Source organism: Meriones unguiculatus, chromosome 4 (genome assembly GCF_030254825.1).
Source record: "Meriones unguiculatus strain TT.TT164.6M chromosome 4, Bangor_MerUng_6.1, whole genome shotgun sequence".
NCBI classification, from domain to species: domain Eukaryota; kingdom Metazoa; phylum Chordata; class Mammalia; order Rodentia; family Muridae; genus Meriones; species Meriones unguiculatus.
Window position 1 is genome coordinate 89502469 of NC_083352.1, and position 17461 is coordinate 89519929.

The 17461-nt window shown below is 55.9% G+C and overlaps 1 protein-coding gene across 16 annotated transcripts in view; it reads left to right on the plus strand.

Moving 5' to 3' along the window:
• The window catches only part of Cux2 (cut like homeobox 2), a 183416-nt gene that overhangs the window by 29670 nt on the left and 136285 nt on the right, over positions 1-17461 (plus strand). For 2 of the 16 annotated variants that reach the window (XM_021631336.2, XM_060382428.1), the window contains exon 1: positions 13515-13742. The exons of 12 other annotated variants lie outside the window; for them this stretch is intronic. In XM_021631336.2, coding sequence (XP_021487011.2) covers positions 13530-13742 — 213 coding nt within the window. In that variant the 5' untranslated portion in view covers positions 13515-13529. Of the gene's footprint in view, positions 1-13443; positions 13743-17461 lie in introns of those variants that run through there. 2 more of the 16 variants (XM_060382443.1, XM_060382438.1) reach the window with 2 other exon arrangements.

Sequence of the window (17461 nt, forward strand, 5' to 3'; positions counted from 1 at the left end):
ATGCCGTAGAGCACTCGTTACAGAGCACTCATTACAGTGGGGGGTCGTTACGGAGGTCAGCACCGAGGAGGTAGGGTGCGTTCAGCTGGCTGTGCGGGTGCCTGTGTCAAGGACTCTAGGGCCGTGTGGTGCCCGTGAGCACAGCTCTTGTCAGTTCCTGGCCATCTGAGCTGTGACCTGGAGAACAGGCCACTGGAGGCCCAGAGAGGCTGTGTCACTGCTTGAGCTCACACAGCCAGGATGTAGCAGAGCAAAGATTCAGCTGTTCAGCTACAGGCTTATCCTGGCTTTGCTTCTCCCACATGCTCAGGTCAGGGAGCTTCTGGCTCCCCTGGTCTCTCCCAATCTCTGACCCCCAACCCCTGCCGAAGATGTTTTCCCCTCCCATGTTCATCCTTCCCATCGGGTCAGCTGTCTCACGAGGGCGGTGAAGCTGCCCTGAGAGTCTCTACCTGCTCAGCAGATTGTGAACTGACAGGGTGTGTGTATTGGGGGAGGAGGAGGAAGGGGAAGAGGCGGGAGAGGTAACGTGATAGAGGACCTTTCTTTGATCCTGTTTTGGTAAGATCTGGCTCTCAGGAAGGCTCTAGTTCAAGGTCAGAGATCTTAGAGATTGGCGAGAAGGCCAGGGCCACCACGGGGTCCCCACTAACCACACCAGCAGCCTTTGGACCCCTCTGGCCAGGACCACCCCCCCCAAGGCCATGGAGCCGTCTTTGTGTGAGGAGCACACATCTGAAGGTGGGAGCGTGGCTGGCCGAGTGCCACCCATCTTTATTTATTCATTCTGTTTCTGTAGTGCAAGGGAAATCAGCTCTCAACTTGGGAATCAGGACTGGCCTTCCCCAAGCCTCGTGTCCCCAAAGGCCCTGGCCAGCCTGCCCGCCCTGCTTAAAGAGGCCTTTTAGTCAAAGGCACAGCCCAGGCCAGGCCCCAGTGGATGCTGGTAATGTATTCACAGTCATGACACGCAGCCCCCCGAGTGTCCTGAACCCCAGCCTCTGGGAATTGGTGAGGCCGTGCCATCGACCCAAAGCCCTGGACCGATGCCCTGGTCTAAATCCATCAGGCCCAGCAGCCCCCGGTCGTGGGCCACTGAATAATTTACGGTCCCTGGGAGTAGCGGGGAGCGGGTCACTGGAGTTCATGGGTTAATAACAGGTTTGGTTTTCGATGTCAGCAGCTCTCCCGATAACGTATGAAAGAATCCTATTCTGTTGATTAGATTTTGAAATGGATCAATTTTTAATCAGCCAAACACCTGACTCACTCAATAAGGCCCGCATTGTGCAGACAGGATGGAGGCCAGCTTTATTTACAGGAGTGTTTGTTTTTTTGGGGGGCCTGTACGCAAATGCCCGCCCTACTCCCTCTTCCTGGCAGAAATTGACCGGGTTATCTCTGACCTCAAATGGCAGCATTTGATTCCCTTTCTGATTAGTTGGGAAATCCATGGGTCTGTTTAAGAGATAAGAATGACAGCTAACGGTTTGATTTAGTCATCGTGCTTATTGATGGAGAGAGCATTTATTTGCCAATGAAGAAATTTTGCTTAATGTAACATCAAGAAAGGAAGAGGAAACAGAGCTAGCTCTGGCTCCAGCTCCGGCTGGGGGCGGGGCTGGACTGGCAAAGGCATACTGTACTGGGCAGGGGCAGGGGCGGAGGATTTCTGGGTTCCCTGGCCCTATATTGTGAGGTTCTTCAAATAGCATCAGTGAACAAACACACGGAATTAGAAAGATAGATGATAGCAGACCAGGGTGTGGCACCTGAGGTCATTTTATTAATTCATTCAACAGCCCCTGGAACTGGTAACATCAGGCTCCAACCGGGGACAGGATAGGAGGGTGAGAGGACGGGCCAGGCAGTTCTGGTCCCTGGTCGAGTGGCCGGGGAGGAGGCAGTGTTAGGCAGTACAGGCAGCCCTGCCTGTAGTGTTCTTGGTCGGTAGGGACAGAGGACCATTAGTGCAACTGATTGCTTTACTGTGGATGAGGCCTTTTCCCTCAAACTCAAGAGCTGGGAGCAGGGGCAGAGAGGATGTGGGGGGGGCTGTACTTTCAGCGTGTCTTTACATGCTGGTGCCTCGGTTGGACAAACAAGCCTTCACTATAGAGCCTTTCAGAAGGACTCATCAGGAACTGCGGGTGTGGGAGTCCCTGGGACGGGCTTCTTGGGTAGACTGTTTGCTCTTTGTACCGAAGCGTGCGCTGTCATTTGGAGGTAAGCCTTGGCCTGCCTGCCGCTGAGATCATACAGCTGTGGGGTGTGGGTGTGGGGGACCTGGGGACCTGCTGCCTTCCCCCCAGTGGGGCTCACCCTACTCATGACCCCGGACCATCCTGGGTAGGACTTCTCCCTCCCATGGCCTCTTAGTCTGAGCTTGGTAGGCATGGCGACCATGCAGAGAGACCTCGGTGGAGAGCTAGGAGCTACTGTTGGAAGCAGCTCAGGGTTCTGGTCTGGCCTGTCACTCGCACTGCTTGTGACCTGGACAGGATCACCACACCCATCTCACAGCCTGCGGGCCTGCCGACCTGTCCTCTCATGCACCCCTTCATTTCTCTGGTGGCCACCCGCCAAAACAACGTTCTTTGCACACCCATGCTGGGCAGGCCTTACCCCCTCCCCCTTAGTTCTCAGCGCGACTACATGCAGGATTTACTTCTGCTGATCCAGTCCTCATTAAAATGCCAGCTCAGCCAGGTGGCACAGGTCCTTAATCTCAGAACCCAGGGAGGTGGAGGCAGGCCGATCTCTGAATTCAAAGCTAGCCTGGTCTACAAAGTGAGTCCAGGACAGCCAAGGCTACACAGAGAAACCCTGTCGCTGGGGATGTGAGATAAAATGCCAGCTCTGGGAAGGTGGGGACTTTTGTCTCTTAGGCACCTGCAGTGGCATCTGGCACACAGCAGACACACCGTCAGGTTCCTGTGGCGGGGAAGAAGTGCGACGAGCTGGCACCTAAGCAGCTCTGTTGCATTGCTGTTGCATTGCTGCTCCCGTGACTGCCCAGAGCTCCTGAGCGCTGCGGTTTCCTCTCCTGGATGTTGGCAACAGTCAGCCGGTGCAGATGCTGAGTCTTTGCTGGTCCTCCACTGGAGCGTGTGATTCTTCAGGACATGGGGGTGGAGGAGCCGTACTCATGTCTGCTGGCTGCCCTGGTGGGGACCTAGATTCACTTCTCAGAGAAGGCTGTGGTGTCCAGGGGCCTGACCCAGAAAGCCATCATGGTGACCATAACTCAAGTCCATTCCCCCAAAACTCCCTTGATGAGGGACTTCCCATACTCAGGAGGGGGTCGGCAGTATGAGGGACAGGGTGGAGTGACGACAGGACCCCACAGTGATTGGGGTGACTGCAGCAGATGCCACGTAAGGCGTTGTGTAGCCGCTGCGCCTTGTTTGTGCAGCTGTGGTGGAGCAGGAGGAGGCCCTCGGGGTTCACAGCCTCCACCTGCTGTGACCCTGTGCAGAGTTCGCAGCCTCTACCTGCTGGTGACCCTGTGTCAGGTTCTTTCCAAAACCACCAGGCCACCCTTTCTCAGAGTTGAGTGGGCCAGAGCATGGAGTCTCCAGCCATCCGTTCCTGGGAGCTTTTTCCTAAGGGAAGAGCTGGGGGTCTGGTGTCTCTGAGAGGAATAATGATTCTTGAGTTCAAATGAATGACAGATAGGAGGTCTGTACAGATATGAGGGACGTTGCCTGTGACATTCAGTGGACACCTGCTATGTGCACATTGTAGAGACCAACCCTATGCTCACAGGCTGGTACTCTGGTAGTAGGGCCCAGATAACCATGAGTGATCACTGAGGCGCCCTTCACAATAAAGGGGTGCAAGGGGCAGTGTGTTGGGAGCCCCGGGCTGGCGGGGAGGCTGGGAAGAGGCCAGCTCCAGGGTGAGCCACTTGGGACCCAGAGAACTTTGGTAGGTCCTTGCCACAGAACCTAAGGAGAGCCCACAGTGGCATCTGCTTGAGTCCTGGTGGAAGACAGGCTGGTGGTTCGGGGAGGGAGCCGTATCCCCTCCCGCCAGCCGTCACAACCTGTGGATGTGTTGAGAGACTGCCTGAGAGAAGAAACTTTTTCTTTTCCTCCCCCCACCTTTTAAAAGCCAGTTTGAAAAGGATTTTTCTCCCCTTTCCTCCCTGCGAACAGGCCAGGGGCTATTACGGAAATAGTAAACAGAGGGTGCCCGGCAGAAGCCGGTCTGTTTTAATTAGGGCATTAAAGTAGCTTAACGCTAACACTTTATATTTTTGCGAACTTGATTGTGTAGCATTTTAAATACCTGTGAACGTTTTAAGGAGTCTGGGCGATGGATTATTTGCAGTTTCACAGGAAGCTTCTATTTTAAAAGCAGGCCGGGGTGAGGGGCCGTGCAAGCCTCACTGCAGTGCCTCCTGGGGGAATGAGTCAGGCCGCGATGTTGGCAGATGGCCAACAGTGTGTCTGGCTCTTATTCAGCTACCCTGGGGTCTCCTCTGCAGGAGGAGCACCATACTGGGTGCCCAGCCGGGATCCCCACAAGTCCTGGTGGCTGCCAAGGCCTGATGGTGCCCCCCAATGTGCCTCCTAAATATCTCTGTATCTCCCTTCCACAGCCCAGGCCTGCCCCTGATTCCCTGTTCTCGTAGTGTCTAGCCATCTCATGAATTTTTGTATATGTGTGTTTATCTTCCTGTGCGTGCGTGTGCACGTTCACATGGAGGGCAGAGGTCAAAGTAATGTGTCCTCCTCAATTATTCTATGCCTTGCTCTTTTTTTCTTTTGTTGTTGTTGAGACAAGGTCTCCTGGGGAACCCCAGACTTGCTGATTAAGCTAAGCTGTCTGGCCCCGGCACTGCAGGGACCCACTCGTGTCCACGTCCCCAGCAGTGGCATGACAGAGAAGCATTGCCACATCTGCTTTCACACAGGTGCTGGGGATGCAGCTCAGGTTCCCACGCTTGTGGCAGGCACTTAACCCACGGTCTTCTCAGCCCCTGTTGGTATCAGACCAGTGGTTCTCAACCTTCCAAATGCTGCGACCCTTTAAAACAGTTCCTTGGGGCTGGAGAGCTGGCTCAGCGGTTAACAGCACTGTCTGCTCTACCAGAGGTCCTGAGTTCAATTCCCAGCAACCACATGGTGTTTCACAACCATCTCTAGTGAGATCTAGCACCCTCTTTTGGCATGTAGGTGTACATGCAGTCAGAGTACTCACACTCACACACATAAAATAAATAATGAATACATCTTAAAAAAACAAACAGTTCCTGTTGTGGAGACCCCCAACCATAAAAGTATGTTCGTTTTCATCACTGTAGTTTTGCTACTGTTATGAATTGTAACGTAAACGTTTGGCATGTGACCCTGTGAAAGCACAGTGTTTGAATGCACAGGGGTCTTGACCCACAGGTTGAGAACCACTGTGTTAGACCCTGCACCAAGCACACAGCAAGCTTCCCTGCCCTATTGGATTGGCCTTAAGATGAGGGGAGTTAGAATAAAGCGACCACAAACCTCATACACTGCAGTGTGGGTCTGAGTGTCCGGGAGACACCTTCCTATTAAAGGCTCCATCCTCAGCCTGAGGCACTCACTGTTGGGAGGTGGCGGAACCTTTAAAAGGCAGAGCCTACTGGGAGGAAGTGACACCAATAGGCATGCCCTAGAAAGGGCACTTGGGGACTCTTACTTCTTGCTTCCTGACTGAGGGGCAGCATCGAAAGGTGTCCCCACCAATAAAAACATGAAGTCCCCAGAGAAGGGAGGAACGAGCCAGGGCTCCATGGGGAGCATGCATCTCCTCCCTGTTCCTTGCTCGGAACAGAGGCAGCCTGGAAGCTGCCACATGGAGATGCGATGGTGGGCAGAGGCCACCTCAGGCGCGCCCCATTGGGAGCCTGTGGTTAAACAGCTACCCACCCAGGTCTGGAGCATGTTGAAAAGGAATCTACGGGAGGGTTGGAAAGGCTGCCCAGGCCTTCTCTGCAGGTGTCTGCAAGGTTTGGAAAGCACCAGGAAGCCAGTGGGCTGAAAGGGTGAAGGGGTGAAGTCCCTCGTGTGCTTTCAGTTTGGACAGATTTTGTGTTTGTGCCCCAGGACCTTTGCACATACCATTCCCTTTCCCCAGATTGCCTTCTCTTACCGAGTTCCCTGGTTCCCATTTCCAGAGAGCCCGTCCCTAGCCATTTTAGTTGAAACACTCCCCATCTGTACTCCATCCACACCCTCTCCTCCGTCCCCAACATGCGGCTCAATCTTGGTTGTTGATTTGAAGTCATGCCGAGTTGAGCAATCTCGTTCTCTGCTATCGCCTCACCTTCCAGTTAGGACTGAGTGGATTTCCCACCAGTGATGGCCTCTGGAGAACCTTCTCTGAGCCCATTGTTGGCTGGAAGGCGCGTGGATGGTGTGAGGCCAAGGATCAGTGGTAGGCTGAAGGAGGTGTCCAGCTCATGCCCCATCCGGCCTGCAGCCTAATTCCGGGTCCTTGAAGCGGCATGCCAGCAAACTGAGGATGTACAGTCATGGCCTTCGTGATTGCCATCCCCACCAGCCGCCCAACCTGCCAGAAACACTGGCGATGTGGCAGATGTTCCCTTCCTGCCACGGCTGCCCCTCATCTGGTCTGAGAGGCAGGGAGTGCCAGAGGGCGGGGACAAGGGCCATATTGGTTTCTTGGATGGGTGAAGAGCAGGGGCCCGGGACTTCGTGGCCTGGGGTGCATCCAGCGGGGGAAACGCTTGGATCAGAGGGAGCAGCTTTGGCTGACCTGATGATTTCTTTCTTTTACTGATGAGAGCTTGGAACCTATTGATTGAGGTGATCAACATTTAGATCTTTCATAGTTAATGAGGAGCTGTCTGATTGATATCGGAAACAGTCACTGCCCGGGGCTTTTAATGAAGCCTGCAGAGCGGAGAGAGAAAGACACTTGACATTACAGGTGGAGGAGTGTGGGCAAGGGACGAGGAGGGCTCGTTTCCAGTCACTGCCCTCTGTCCTTGAAGCTTCGCCCTGCCCTCCTGGAAGGGTGGCGTGCCCGTGGGAGTTCTTGCCTAGACTGTGGTGCAGCCATATGAGCCTGTGATTGGGTCATGGCACATCTGTGCAAGCCTGTGGCGTGTCCACACTGTAGTTTGCTGAGTGAAATGATGGTGCTTGAGCAACATGGACGAGACAGTAAAGATTTATGTGGACAGAACCAGGCCCCATAACTGGATGACTTCGTTTTAGCGGGTAGGGGGCAGGATCTTGTGCTGCCGGCCTGGACTTTAGCTCAGTAGGTAGTATAGGATGTCCTTGAACTGCTCATCCTGCCCGTTCCTCCCAAGTGCTAGAACTGGTCCAGACCGCCAGGCCCCTCAAGGATTCCATTCAGTGACCTTCTTGCAAAGAAGAAATTGGAGAAGCTACAGCAGGGAAGGTGTGCGGCTACCAGCTGTTCTGGGTTGATTGTGCCCGTGTCCTGCCTGTCACGGTGTTGGTCGGAGTCTTCAGGGAGCTATGTGAAGGAGTTGGTGGTAATGCTGCTATGTTACAGAGGAGGAAACTGAATACTCAGGGAGCTTGCTTGAGGACATACAGCCTGGAAAACATGAGACAGGAACTCAAACCTGGCTTCTCCCCAGGCTTGTGACTCAGAAGTCCTGTGTAGAGAGTGGCCTGGGTTTCCGGGCCTGGCTGGTCCCAATGCTGTCCTTGCATCTCAGCCCTGCCCGTTGTCCTCCACCCCTCACACGAGGATGATGTGACTTGGATGTTGTTATTCTTGTTTATAGGTGGGGAAACTGAGGCAGGGGAGGGACTGGGGGCTCTTCAAGGGGAGACGTGGTCCCTCCTCCTAGCCCCAGCTCCCCGGGATGTAACACAGCGGGGATGCAACACATTGGCTTTCTGGTCTGCCTCACTCGGCTGTATCCGTGGAGTCCCCATGCCGGTACAGTGGTCCAGGATCCAGGCTCTGTTGGCCAGTTCTGGCTTGGCTGAGATCTGGTCTGTCATCAGCAGGCTGAGGCCTTGGGCATTTGCTGGCTCTTCCTCCGCTGAGCAGCGTCCTCTCAGAAGAGGGATAAACTAGTTGAAGAAGAAAGCGTTCGCAGGGCTGGTGAGGACCTGACTCCAGATCCGAGCACCCACAGCCGAAGTGGGATGTGGCGGGGTACACACCTGTAACCACAGTGCGGGGAAGCTGGAGTACTGAGAACCCTGGGGTTTGGCCAGCCAGTGTAGCTGCAGCAGTGAGCTCTGGGACAGGGAGATGCCCTATCCCCGAGGAGGTGGGTGTTGTTCCTGAAGATGACACCTGAGGTCATGCACACACATACCACACACAGCGTACAGCACACACATATAAACACACACACAGACACCCCTCCCCAGTGTAGTCACCTTGTGAGGTGACAAGAGTCTCTACAGGGACAAAGACCTAGATGGGGCAGCTGGCCCCGTTTGGCCTTTTTGCTCAGGTTTCAGGGGAGGGAGTCACACCTCAGGGTGACAGGAAAGGGATCTGACTCAGCCGCTCCTTTCCAGGAAGGCCTGGAGCCAACAGCTAGCACAAGTCTAGCCAAGGTCAAGGTCCCAGTGTAGGGACCTGAGCCTAGGAAGTGCAGCGGCAAGAGTGGCCCACCTCACCCGATACACAGGCCCCGTGTTGACTTTTTCCAGCCCCAGGAACCTTCTAGAGATCCGGAGAGTTGCTGACAGGCTCTGCGTGCTCTGTGCTGAAGAGCTGCTGGCAGGACCTGCAGGTTCGAGCTGGACACAGCTGCCACATGCAACCCCAGCTCTGGAAGAGATGGTCTACAAGGCAGGGGTGGGCCACCTTTGCTCCGCAGGCTCCAGAAAGGCTGTCCCTGTTCTTCAGCCCTGGCCACCGAGTCAGGACCTTCCCTGGCTCGGCTGGCCTCCCTGGCACTCCTCTGTCAGTTTCAGACCTCTGTCTCTTTCCCCTTGGGGGAGAGAGACAGTCATGGGCAGCTGGCCACCCTAGCACCGTGAGCCCTCTTCATCTGACTTGTTGACTCGTCCAGAGTTTTAGGTCCAGCCACGTCTCGGGGTTCTGAGCTGATGTCAATTTCTGGGGTCGTGCTTCAATCCAACCCCAGCATCATCAGGAGACATTCTGGGTCCTCTTTATGCTTGGAGTTTGGGGTGAGAAAGAAAAGGGTGTGACAGGGACAGGAGGCTCTGTGGGTCGGTCTCCACTGCATTATCAGCCCCATAACTGCAGGAGTGGCTACAGATGGGCCATGGGCCATGATGGGGCATTGGCCAGATGTTACCAGATAGGCCTCAGAGCCTGAGGGTACCCCTGAGCCTTGAGTGGTGGTCGCTCACGAGACCTTCCCCAGTCTCTGCTTTCTCCTCAGTGAAGGTAGAGACAGCAGTGGGCCCTCCCACAAAGGTCTTAATCTCACTGCTGTGGGGGTCATGCCAGGTTAGGTGGTGTCCAAGGACCTCACTGCTGGGACAAAGGATGTAGGACTTGGAGAAGCGTGACCACAGTGATGGACACTGGCTTCAGGAACTCAGCACACCCCCGACTCTCGGACCCAGCCAATGATCTGCCAAGGATGGCCCAGCAGGACAGAGCTGAAACTTTTTCTGATAAAGCCACAATGGGCACTTCAAGGCTCCTCTTTTCAGGGGTCCTGCAAGGGGAGACCATTGCTACCTCAGTTTACAGACAGTATAGCTGAGGCTCAGGCAGGGTGAAGTCCACTGTCCAGGGCCACTCAGCTCGCTGGTGGCAGAACCACGATTCAAATGCAGACACATCTGAGCCTATGTCTCATTCCTTGGGAGCCTCCATGCCTCAGTTTCCCTATCAGTAAAGGGACCTTTTCTCCAGTAGTCATTAGGTCTCACCGTGCAGAGGAACCTCTGGAGCGTCAGGAAGGTGACAGGAACCCGGCTCACCCCTGCAGGTCTCAGCTTCCCTGTCCCTCCCTCACACCATGACTTGAGATCTTTACACAGTGTGAACCGTGTGCGGGGTGGCGAGCCTTCGGGTTGGGTGTGTGTGTGTGTGTGTGAGCTCGCGAGTGTGTGCTTGCAGCAAACATTTTATAATAGACAGGCCTTGTCTGCCACTTCTAAAAGTAGTGGGGGGAAAAAAACCCGCTTTGAGGAAATAAAAATAACCTCAATGCCTGAGATGCCGAAGTCCTTAGCTTGGTAGGGGCAGCAGGCGGGTCCTGGCTGGAAACTTCCAGTTCCGTGGCAGGTGCCTACGCTCGTGGGGAGCAAGTCCCCGTGGGTATTTTGTGGGCAAAGTGGCTACCCGTCCGAATCTCTCCTGAGCCTCAGAGGAACGCCTTCTGATAGAGGTCCGTCTTCCTCATTTTTACCAATGACCTAACGATTGATCATTACCTTGGCCGGGCCGTTGCACCGATCCCGAGCTGCTTGAAAACTTTATTTCCTGTGACTGGCATTCTCCGGAGTGAGCTGCTGTGTATCTGCAGCGCCCAGCTGGGAGGAGACTGCATGGAGAAGGGCTTCCTGGGCGGCCTGTGCTTAAGTAAGGCACCGCTGGGTCAGGTGACCGGCAGCATCACCACGGCGGCTTCGATGCTCTCCACATCACAGAGGAAACTTGGTGAGCAGAGTTGGCCCAACAGTGGCGGGAGCACCAGGGCCCAGAACTGTGGGAAGGGGGAGAAGCTGAGGTGCTGTGCCGTCACCCGGTCACCGAAGCCAAGAGAGTCTAGGAAGACCCTGAGGAAGGCGAGGATGCATGCCTCTCCTCTGCGCTCTGGTAACAGTAGGATCTGACTCCCAGTGGCGACATACTTTAAAGCAGAAACAAGGTGGTGGGATCCTATGGTGTGGATCTGTTTTGTCTGTGGACCAGAAGCTTGGATAGGTTTCCTTGGCTGTGGGGTCCCCCTAAATTGTTTCTGTGGCCTGTAGCACCTTGGCAGCACTGAAGCTTTGCTGAGAGTCCTGTGTCTCCCAAGCACTGGTTCCCCCTGGCGTCTCCCATCACTTTTGTCGAATGGCTCACTGTGAAGTTTTCCTGGGGAGAGGTTTGCTACGTTAATGAGCACAGAGGGCAGAGAGAGTTGGGATCAGGTCCTGGTCAGTGGCTGACTGTGTGTCCTCAGACAAGTGGCCTGACCTTCCTGGGTTATTGTGTTATCGTCGGCCGTGGTCTTTGAAATGAGGTGGCTGCTTTACATTTCCTTCTCTGTAAACTAGTGTCCTGTGGCTTTCCACCCAGGGCCAAGTGAGACGCTCGCAGGGTGGAGGGTTCAGGGCAATTCTGAAAGTCACGGCTGTGTCATGGTCAAAATTGACTTCTCCAATGCTGTATGATGGCTCATGAGACATCCCATGCTCACTTTCTCTGGCCCCAGGAAGCTCATGCCCTGTCGATTTTGTCTTGACACTGTCACTCCTCTCCCAACACCCTTTTTTTTTTTTTTTTTTTTTTTCTGAGATAGGGCTTCTCTGTGCAGTCCTGGCTGTCCTGGAAGTCCTCAATCTGTAGGCCAGGCTGGCCTTGAACTCACAGAGATCCACCTGCCTCTGCTTCCTAAGTGATGGGGTTAAAAGTGTGTGCTAGCATGCCTGGCTGTCTCCCAACATCTTTAAGCCACAGTGGCTTGCATAGCTGAGGTCTCATCCCTGTGCAGTGAAACCCACGTCATTGTGGGATGGTCCCATGGGTCTTAGACCCACAGTCCTACCACCCACTTCCTCCTGCTGCCTTTCCTACCCCCCTTTCCACACCACTCTCCAGCCTCCTTCCCCACCTCAGCCTGGGGTGCCAGGGAGAAAGCAAAGACTCTTGATTCTTTCTTTCTTTCTTTTTTTGGCTTTATTTATTAAAAACAAAACAAACAAACAAAACAAAACAAAACAAAAACTAATCCGAGAGCTAAGCACAGGGCACCAGCGGTGGAGGCTTAAAAATTATATTAATCGTGACAGCAATAACGAATGCATAGGAACACACGTGTCTGGGCTGCATGGGGTCCGGGAGGTGAGACAGGCTGCCGTGACAGGGATGGGGGGAGGCCCCCGTATCTCAGGGCAAGTAGGGGACACCACACTCAGGGGCACTCAGGGCCAGGACTGGACGCAGCCACAGGAGCCACGTGGTTGCAAGCACAGATTTGGGGCTGTTTTACACCGGGAATTTTACGGGGCACCAAGAACAGTGCAGGCTTTTCGTCATTTTGTTGGGGTCCAGGTGAGTGTACCTCAGGGCTGACAGGGCTCCCTCTCGGGTGTAGTTGGGACTCAGGGTTGGGCGTTTGGTTAGTCAACTCCAGGCGGCTGTGCAGTGGCTTTAAGCTGCAGCTGCGGTGACCTGTGCACTTGACCTTTTGCTGAGAGCTCTCAAGCCACCTCGGAGCTCCTGGCTGCAGGCAGGAAGAGCTGGGAGGAGCTGCTACAGCGGGCCAGGCCTTGTCCAGGGTCCTGAGCCTGGAGACCGAGAGTCCGCAGAGCACTGTCTGTGCTACGGAGAGATAATACGCTCCGTATATCTGAGGCTGTGGCTGTCTTTTCTGTTTCTCTCTGGCGTCCGAGAAAGGACGGCCCTAAGCTCTGGGCCATGGGGCCCAGGTGGTTCATTCATCCATCAGCTACCTGGGTCTGGTGGTTCACTGCAGGCTGCTCACTGCCCTCAGGGAATCACAGGGCCAGACACCGAGAATAAGGCGGGTAGCGGAAACTGGCTTGAGGTGGGAACTGCTCCCACCCCCCACCCCCCCAGAGCTGTGGGTAGGTGTTTGGTCGACCTGGAAGCCTGAGGCCAGGTTGTCTGGCTGGGGGCAGCAGCCCCGTAGTGAAGACAGGAGCCTGGCTGTCCTGCTGGACAGAGGATCTCGGGTCCCCCAGCTGGGGTGCAGAGTGACATGGAGGCTCAGAGGTAGGCCAGTATGTGTCAGTGGGAGGGGCAGCCGGAGCAAAGGCCAGGGTGGCCTTAGGGCAGGGTCACAGAGGGTCTGGGGCCCCAAGGTTGGAGTAGAGTCCTCGCTAAGGCTTGCATTTTGGGTTCTTAGCCTTGGGGCCCACCCACGTAGCCTGCTCTACTTTCTCGGGCCCCGTGTGAGCTCCCTTCTCACCCGAGCTGTTATTGGGTCCAGATTAGACCCCACAGGGAGGCGTGAGGTGAGGTGGCGTGCAGTCGAGGTGCTTTGTGGGTGCCTAATGGAGCCCCACTTTTACATCCTATCCCCCAATGTCAGATCTGGCCACTCAAAAGCCACTGTAAATGGTGCTTGTGTGGAAGGCAGGGTTGGGGGCACAGGTATCCAACTCATGGAGATAGGACTTTGAGGGGAAGTTGGGGTGTCTTTGTAGGTTTGGGGCTCCTGATCACCTTGACCGCCTTAGCGGGGTCTTCAGGAGCAATATAGGTTAGATTCCAGTGACCAGAGGGTACCAGGTCTGGAGCCTGGGACTCCGCAGGCCTGTCCATGCCTGGCCCTGAGGGTGGTCAGTGCAGCGTGTGAGGTAGCCTCGAGCTGCCTCCAGAGCCAAAGAGGTACTGCCACTGCCTTTAAAATTAGAAGGAAGATGTTTGTTGCGGAGCAGAACCTGCGTCAGCTCCGAGTCCTGTGGGAAGGGCCGCTAGCAGCCTTTCGCATTTATTTTTGCACATTCTTTGCATGTGCCGAGGCTGCTGGCGGTCCCTGCTCAGCTCGCTGTCGGAGGGGCTCACGCTGCCCGTCTCTGCTGTCGCTGGGCATCGCCGTGTTGGTGGCTCTGGGGAGGACAGAGCTGCCTAGGGTGAGTGCAGGGGTGTGTGTGGGGTGAACAGGATCCGAGACCACGTCCTTGTGTGTGTCTGTGCCCTGCCTCCCGTGTGGTCTGCGTCGGGGCATGTGTGGCTCGAAGGCTTTATCCCCTCACGTCCTGGTTTTGAGAGATTGGGTGGGGACCTTTGTCCCTGGGCGTGTGCGCTCAGGAATTGTGGCTTTCTGGGGCTGTGCCCGTCTTCAGGGGGTGCCCTTGGGTGTGGTTGCCTGGGGGTCTGCACCCGGCACCCGGCGCGGGCTTGGGGAGACGTGAGTCTGCGATCGTGGGTTCCTGTGGCTGGAGGTGTGTGTGGCAGAGAGTGGACATGTGTGAGCATACAGCATCGTACATGTAGAGGGGCGTGCACAGGCGCATTTGAACATGTGTGCACGGGGCACAGGGGCAGGGCGCTGTGTGGGCGCGCAGTGTGTGAGCGTTCTGCGTGAGTGATGGTGCAGGCACACGTGAGCGTGTTTGACACGTGCAAGCTGCATGTGAGTGTGTGCACGTGACACTCTTTTGGCTCCTGCCAGAGTGGGACTGCCACCAACCTGCCTGGCCCTTGCAAGCTGGTGTAGACCGAGGGGGCAGGCAGGCTGCACCCCAGCTGGTCCCAGACTCCTTCCAGGGCTGCTCCACCCAGCCCTGCCAGGAAGGGTGAGGCGGGCTTGCTGCTCATGGTACTGTGGGCTTTGGGGCCCCACGGATGACAAGTGCTGCCCTGTCCCCAGGCTTCCCCAGCCCCGTCCAGCCCTGGAGATCGTCAGGATGGCTCTGTGTTCCCTGGGATACAGCATGCCCCCTTCCTCCGCAGGGAGCCCGGGCTACCCAGCTGCTCCCAGCCAGGGGGACTGTTGTGCTGTGGTCTGCCTACCACGGATCCCATCCTCTCCAGAGCAGGTGGCCGGATGGGGGAGGCACACGCCACAAACTGGAAGTCAAGGCTATTCACAGCAGACCCAGTCCTTGGGGGCCGCACATCCAGAGTCTGGCTTCAAGTGCTGTGTGGCCTTGAGCACGTCGGTTGGCTTATCTGAGTCCCACTGCCCGGGCTGTGACATGGAGCTGGGACAATGGCAGGGCTTGTGGCTGCTGCTTGTCTGTTACTGAGAAGGTCTTTCTTGACCAGGACAGGTGTATGTGGCCAGGCGGCGTAGGTTGTGTGTCCTAGCCGTGTACGATCCCAGGTGTTCCTATCCGTGCCTCAGTTTCCTTACTCTCTTAACTGTGTATTAGCGGTAGCTGCTTCTCCCTGACACAGTGAGGGTGTCTCCTCGTTTTACATAAAAGGTTACAGAGCATGCACTATTGTTGTTATTTCTGGAACAGCGGAACGCAGATTAAAACATCCCCAGCCTGCGCGCGCTCCCGTGCTTCCATTGTCAAACGCGGTGTGGAGGCCGCTTCTCCGCAGCTCTGCCTGAGCTGGGGCCTCGGCGCCCGCAGCCTGGCATGGGGTTGCCGGGCGGCGCCCCCGTGGGTGGGCCGCTCTGCCCTCATCTCTCCAGTAAATTGGCACAGCGGGTACAGACGTGGCTGAAGCCACCCTGGGCAGCTGCCAGGGGCAGGAACGTCTGGCAGGGAAGCCCCTGGCAGCACTCAGTGTCAGTCCAGCCAGCTTCAGGCTTGCGGCGGCTGTGGCCACCCAGACTGTCGTGTGCTCTCTGCAGAGCTGACTGACGTGAACGTTGGTGACAGGCGAAGGTGGTGTGGTGTGGCCCCACAGTCTGGCAGCAAACCATCACCAGAGTCGCTTGCCCTCAGCGGCGGCTGGGTGCTCAGGGTGCAGCCCGGTGCATGGCAGGGACCCACAGATACCCCCTAAAGCGCTTAGCCATGGCTTCCAGATGGCTGTAGGAGTCTGGTTTCTCCAGTTGCTGGGTGGCCTTGAGCCAGCTCCTTAACCTCTCTGGCTCCCCCTCCCCCTGGGGGCTTACTTTTTTTTTTTTTTTAATTAGGTGTGTGTGTGCGTGTCACATCACGTGTGGAGGTCAGGGGATAGCTTGAGGAGTCGGTCCTCTCCTTCCATCGTGTGGGTCCCAGGGATCAAACTCAGGTTGCCTTGGCGGTAGGCACATTTGCCCCCTGAGCCATGTTGCTGGCTCCACTTTACCCATTTAACCTGGTGGCCAGCATAGTAAGTGATTGGTGAGATGCCTGTATTGTTTCACCGTTTGCGAGGAAGAGTTCTTGTCGGTATAATGAAGGTACTGAGGGGGTTTGCATCCTGACATGGACAGGTGGGCCGTCCTGTGGGAGGATTCGTGTTCTACTCTCAGTGGTCACAGATGTGTTCCCGTGTCTTGCCTACAGGGGGCGCTCTCTTCCAAGAGGCTTGTGGGCAGAGCCTCTTCCCTGGGATAGGGAGGGGCTTCACGCTATGGCATTTCCCTAACGGGAGGCCAAATGGCTGGGTGGACAATGTCCTGAACGCCTAGTGTGGTCGAGGGAAGTGCTGGGTTCTTGGACAGGGGTATGATGGGAAGCTGTGCCTCCCCCCTCCCCAACCCTGCAGGCTGTGGGTGCTAAAAGCTCCCTTAGGGGCAGTCATCAAACTGCTGGTGTGATGGCTGGAAAATAGAGATGTTAGGGACGTCTGAAACTCTGAGGCGGGGGTGGGCTGGAGGGAGGGGCTCTACCTGGTGGGAGGGCACCTGTGTCAGAGACAGCACTGGCTCAGCGCATGGAACCCCTGCAGGTGTTTTCTGGAACTGGGTCACAGTGAGGGAGACCCCAGGCTGCTCTCTGCCGCCATGGTTCGCCTCTTGCGGGTCTGCGAAAGAGAGCCCTCTTAACCCAGAGAAGGCTTGTGACTGGCTGAGGTGACCTGAAGCTCTAGGCGTGGCTTCAGACATGGCCGTATCCAGCTTCTGGGATTCGGTGTCTCAGCAGGCAGCTCTCTCCCCACTCGTAGCTGCCGTGAACAGCCAGTGTAGCTGTCACACCGGAGGGGCCCCCTGACACCTGTGCCCACCCTCCCAGTCATGCCCCGCCTGGGCTGCATGGCTGCTCATGCCTAGCCCTCAAGGCTGTACTTAGTCTTTTTGTGGGCCTGGTGAGGTGTTCTTGTTCATGCCTGGCACTAGTTCCACAGTACCCTGGCTGCATGGTGCTCCCATCACAGAGGCCAGACCCACGGTTAAAAATAAAGTAGGTGCCTAATGACTTCCTGTCAGTGGGGCCTTGGGGAGGGTTTAATTTAGCCAGTCTCCAGTGACTCTGGGGAGGCCCCAGGGGGTCCTAAATAAAGCCCCCAAACCATCTCTCTGAACCCTTCATTTATAGATAGGTCCCCAAAGTCTGGGCTACTCACACCAGCTTCCCTAGGTTCAAATTCCATTCTTTGGCCTTCAGGCTGTGTGATGGGAGGCAAGTTTCCCAACCTCTCTGAGCCTCTCTTTCCTCATCTGTAACGTTCACATGTACGTTTAAGGAAGGAACTGAATGCAGTACCTGTGGCTCCCAGCATGGCTGCAGGTTACCAGGTGGTCAGGGAGTCCTGAACTTCATTTCTGGTTAACAGAGGAGGAGCGAGCCTGGGGTGACCCTGTGAGACTATCCCCTCCCCAGGCCAAGGAGCTCAAGGGTCAGTGTGCCCTGCCTGCTCACCTGGTCTGCAGGTTGGCCCCTGCTCTCAGCCTTGGGTCTCCTGCTAGGGATCTTTGCATTTGTAGCGTGCCGTGGCCCTTGGAAGATGGCGGCCTGCAGTA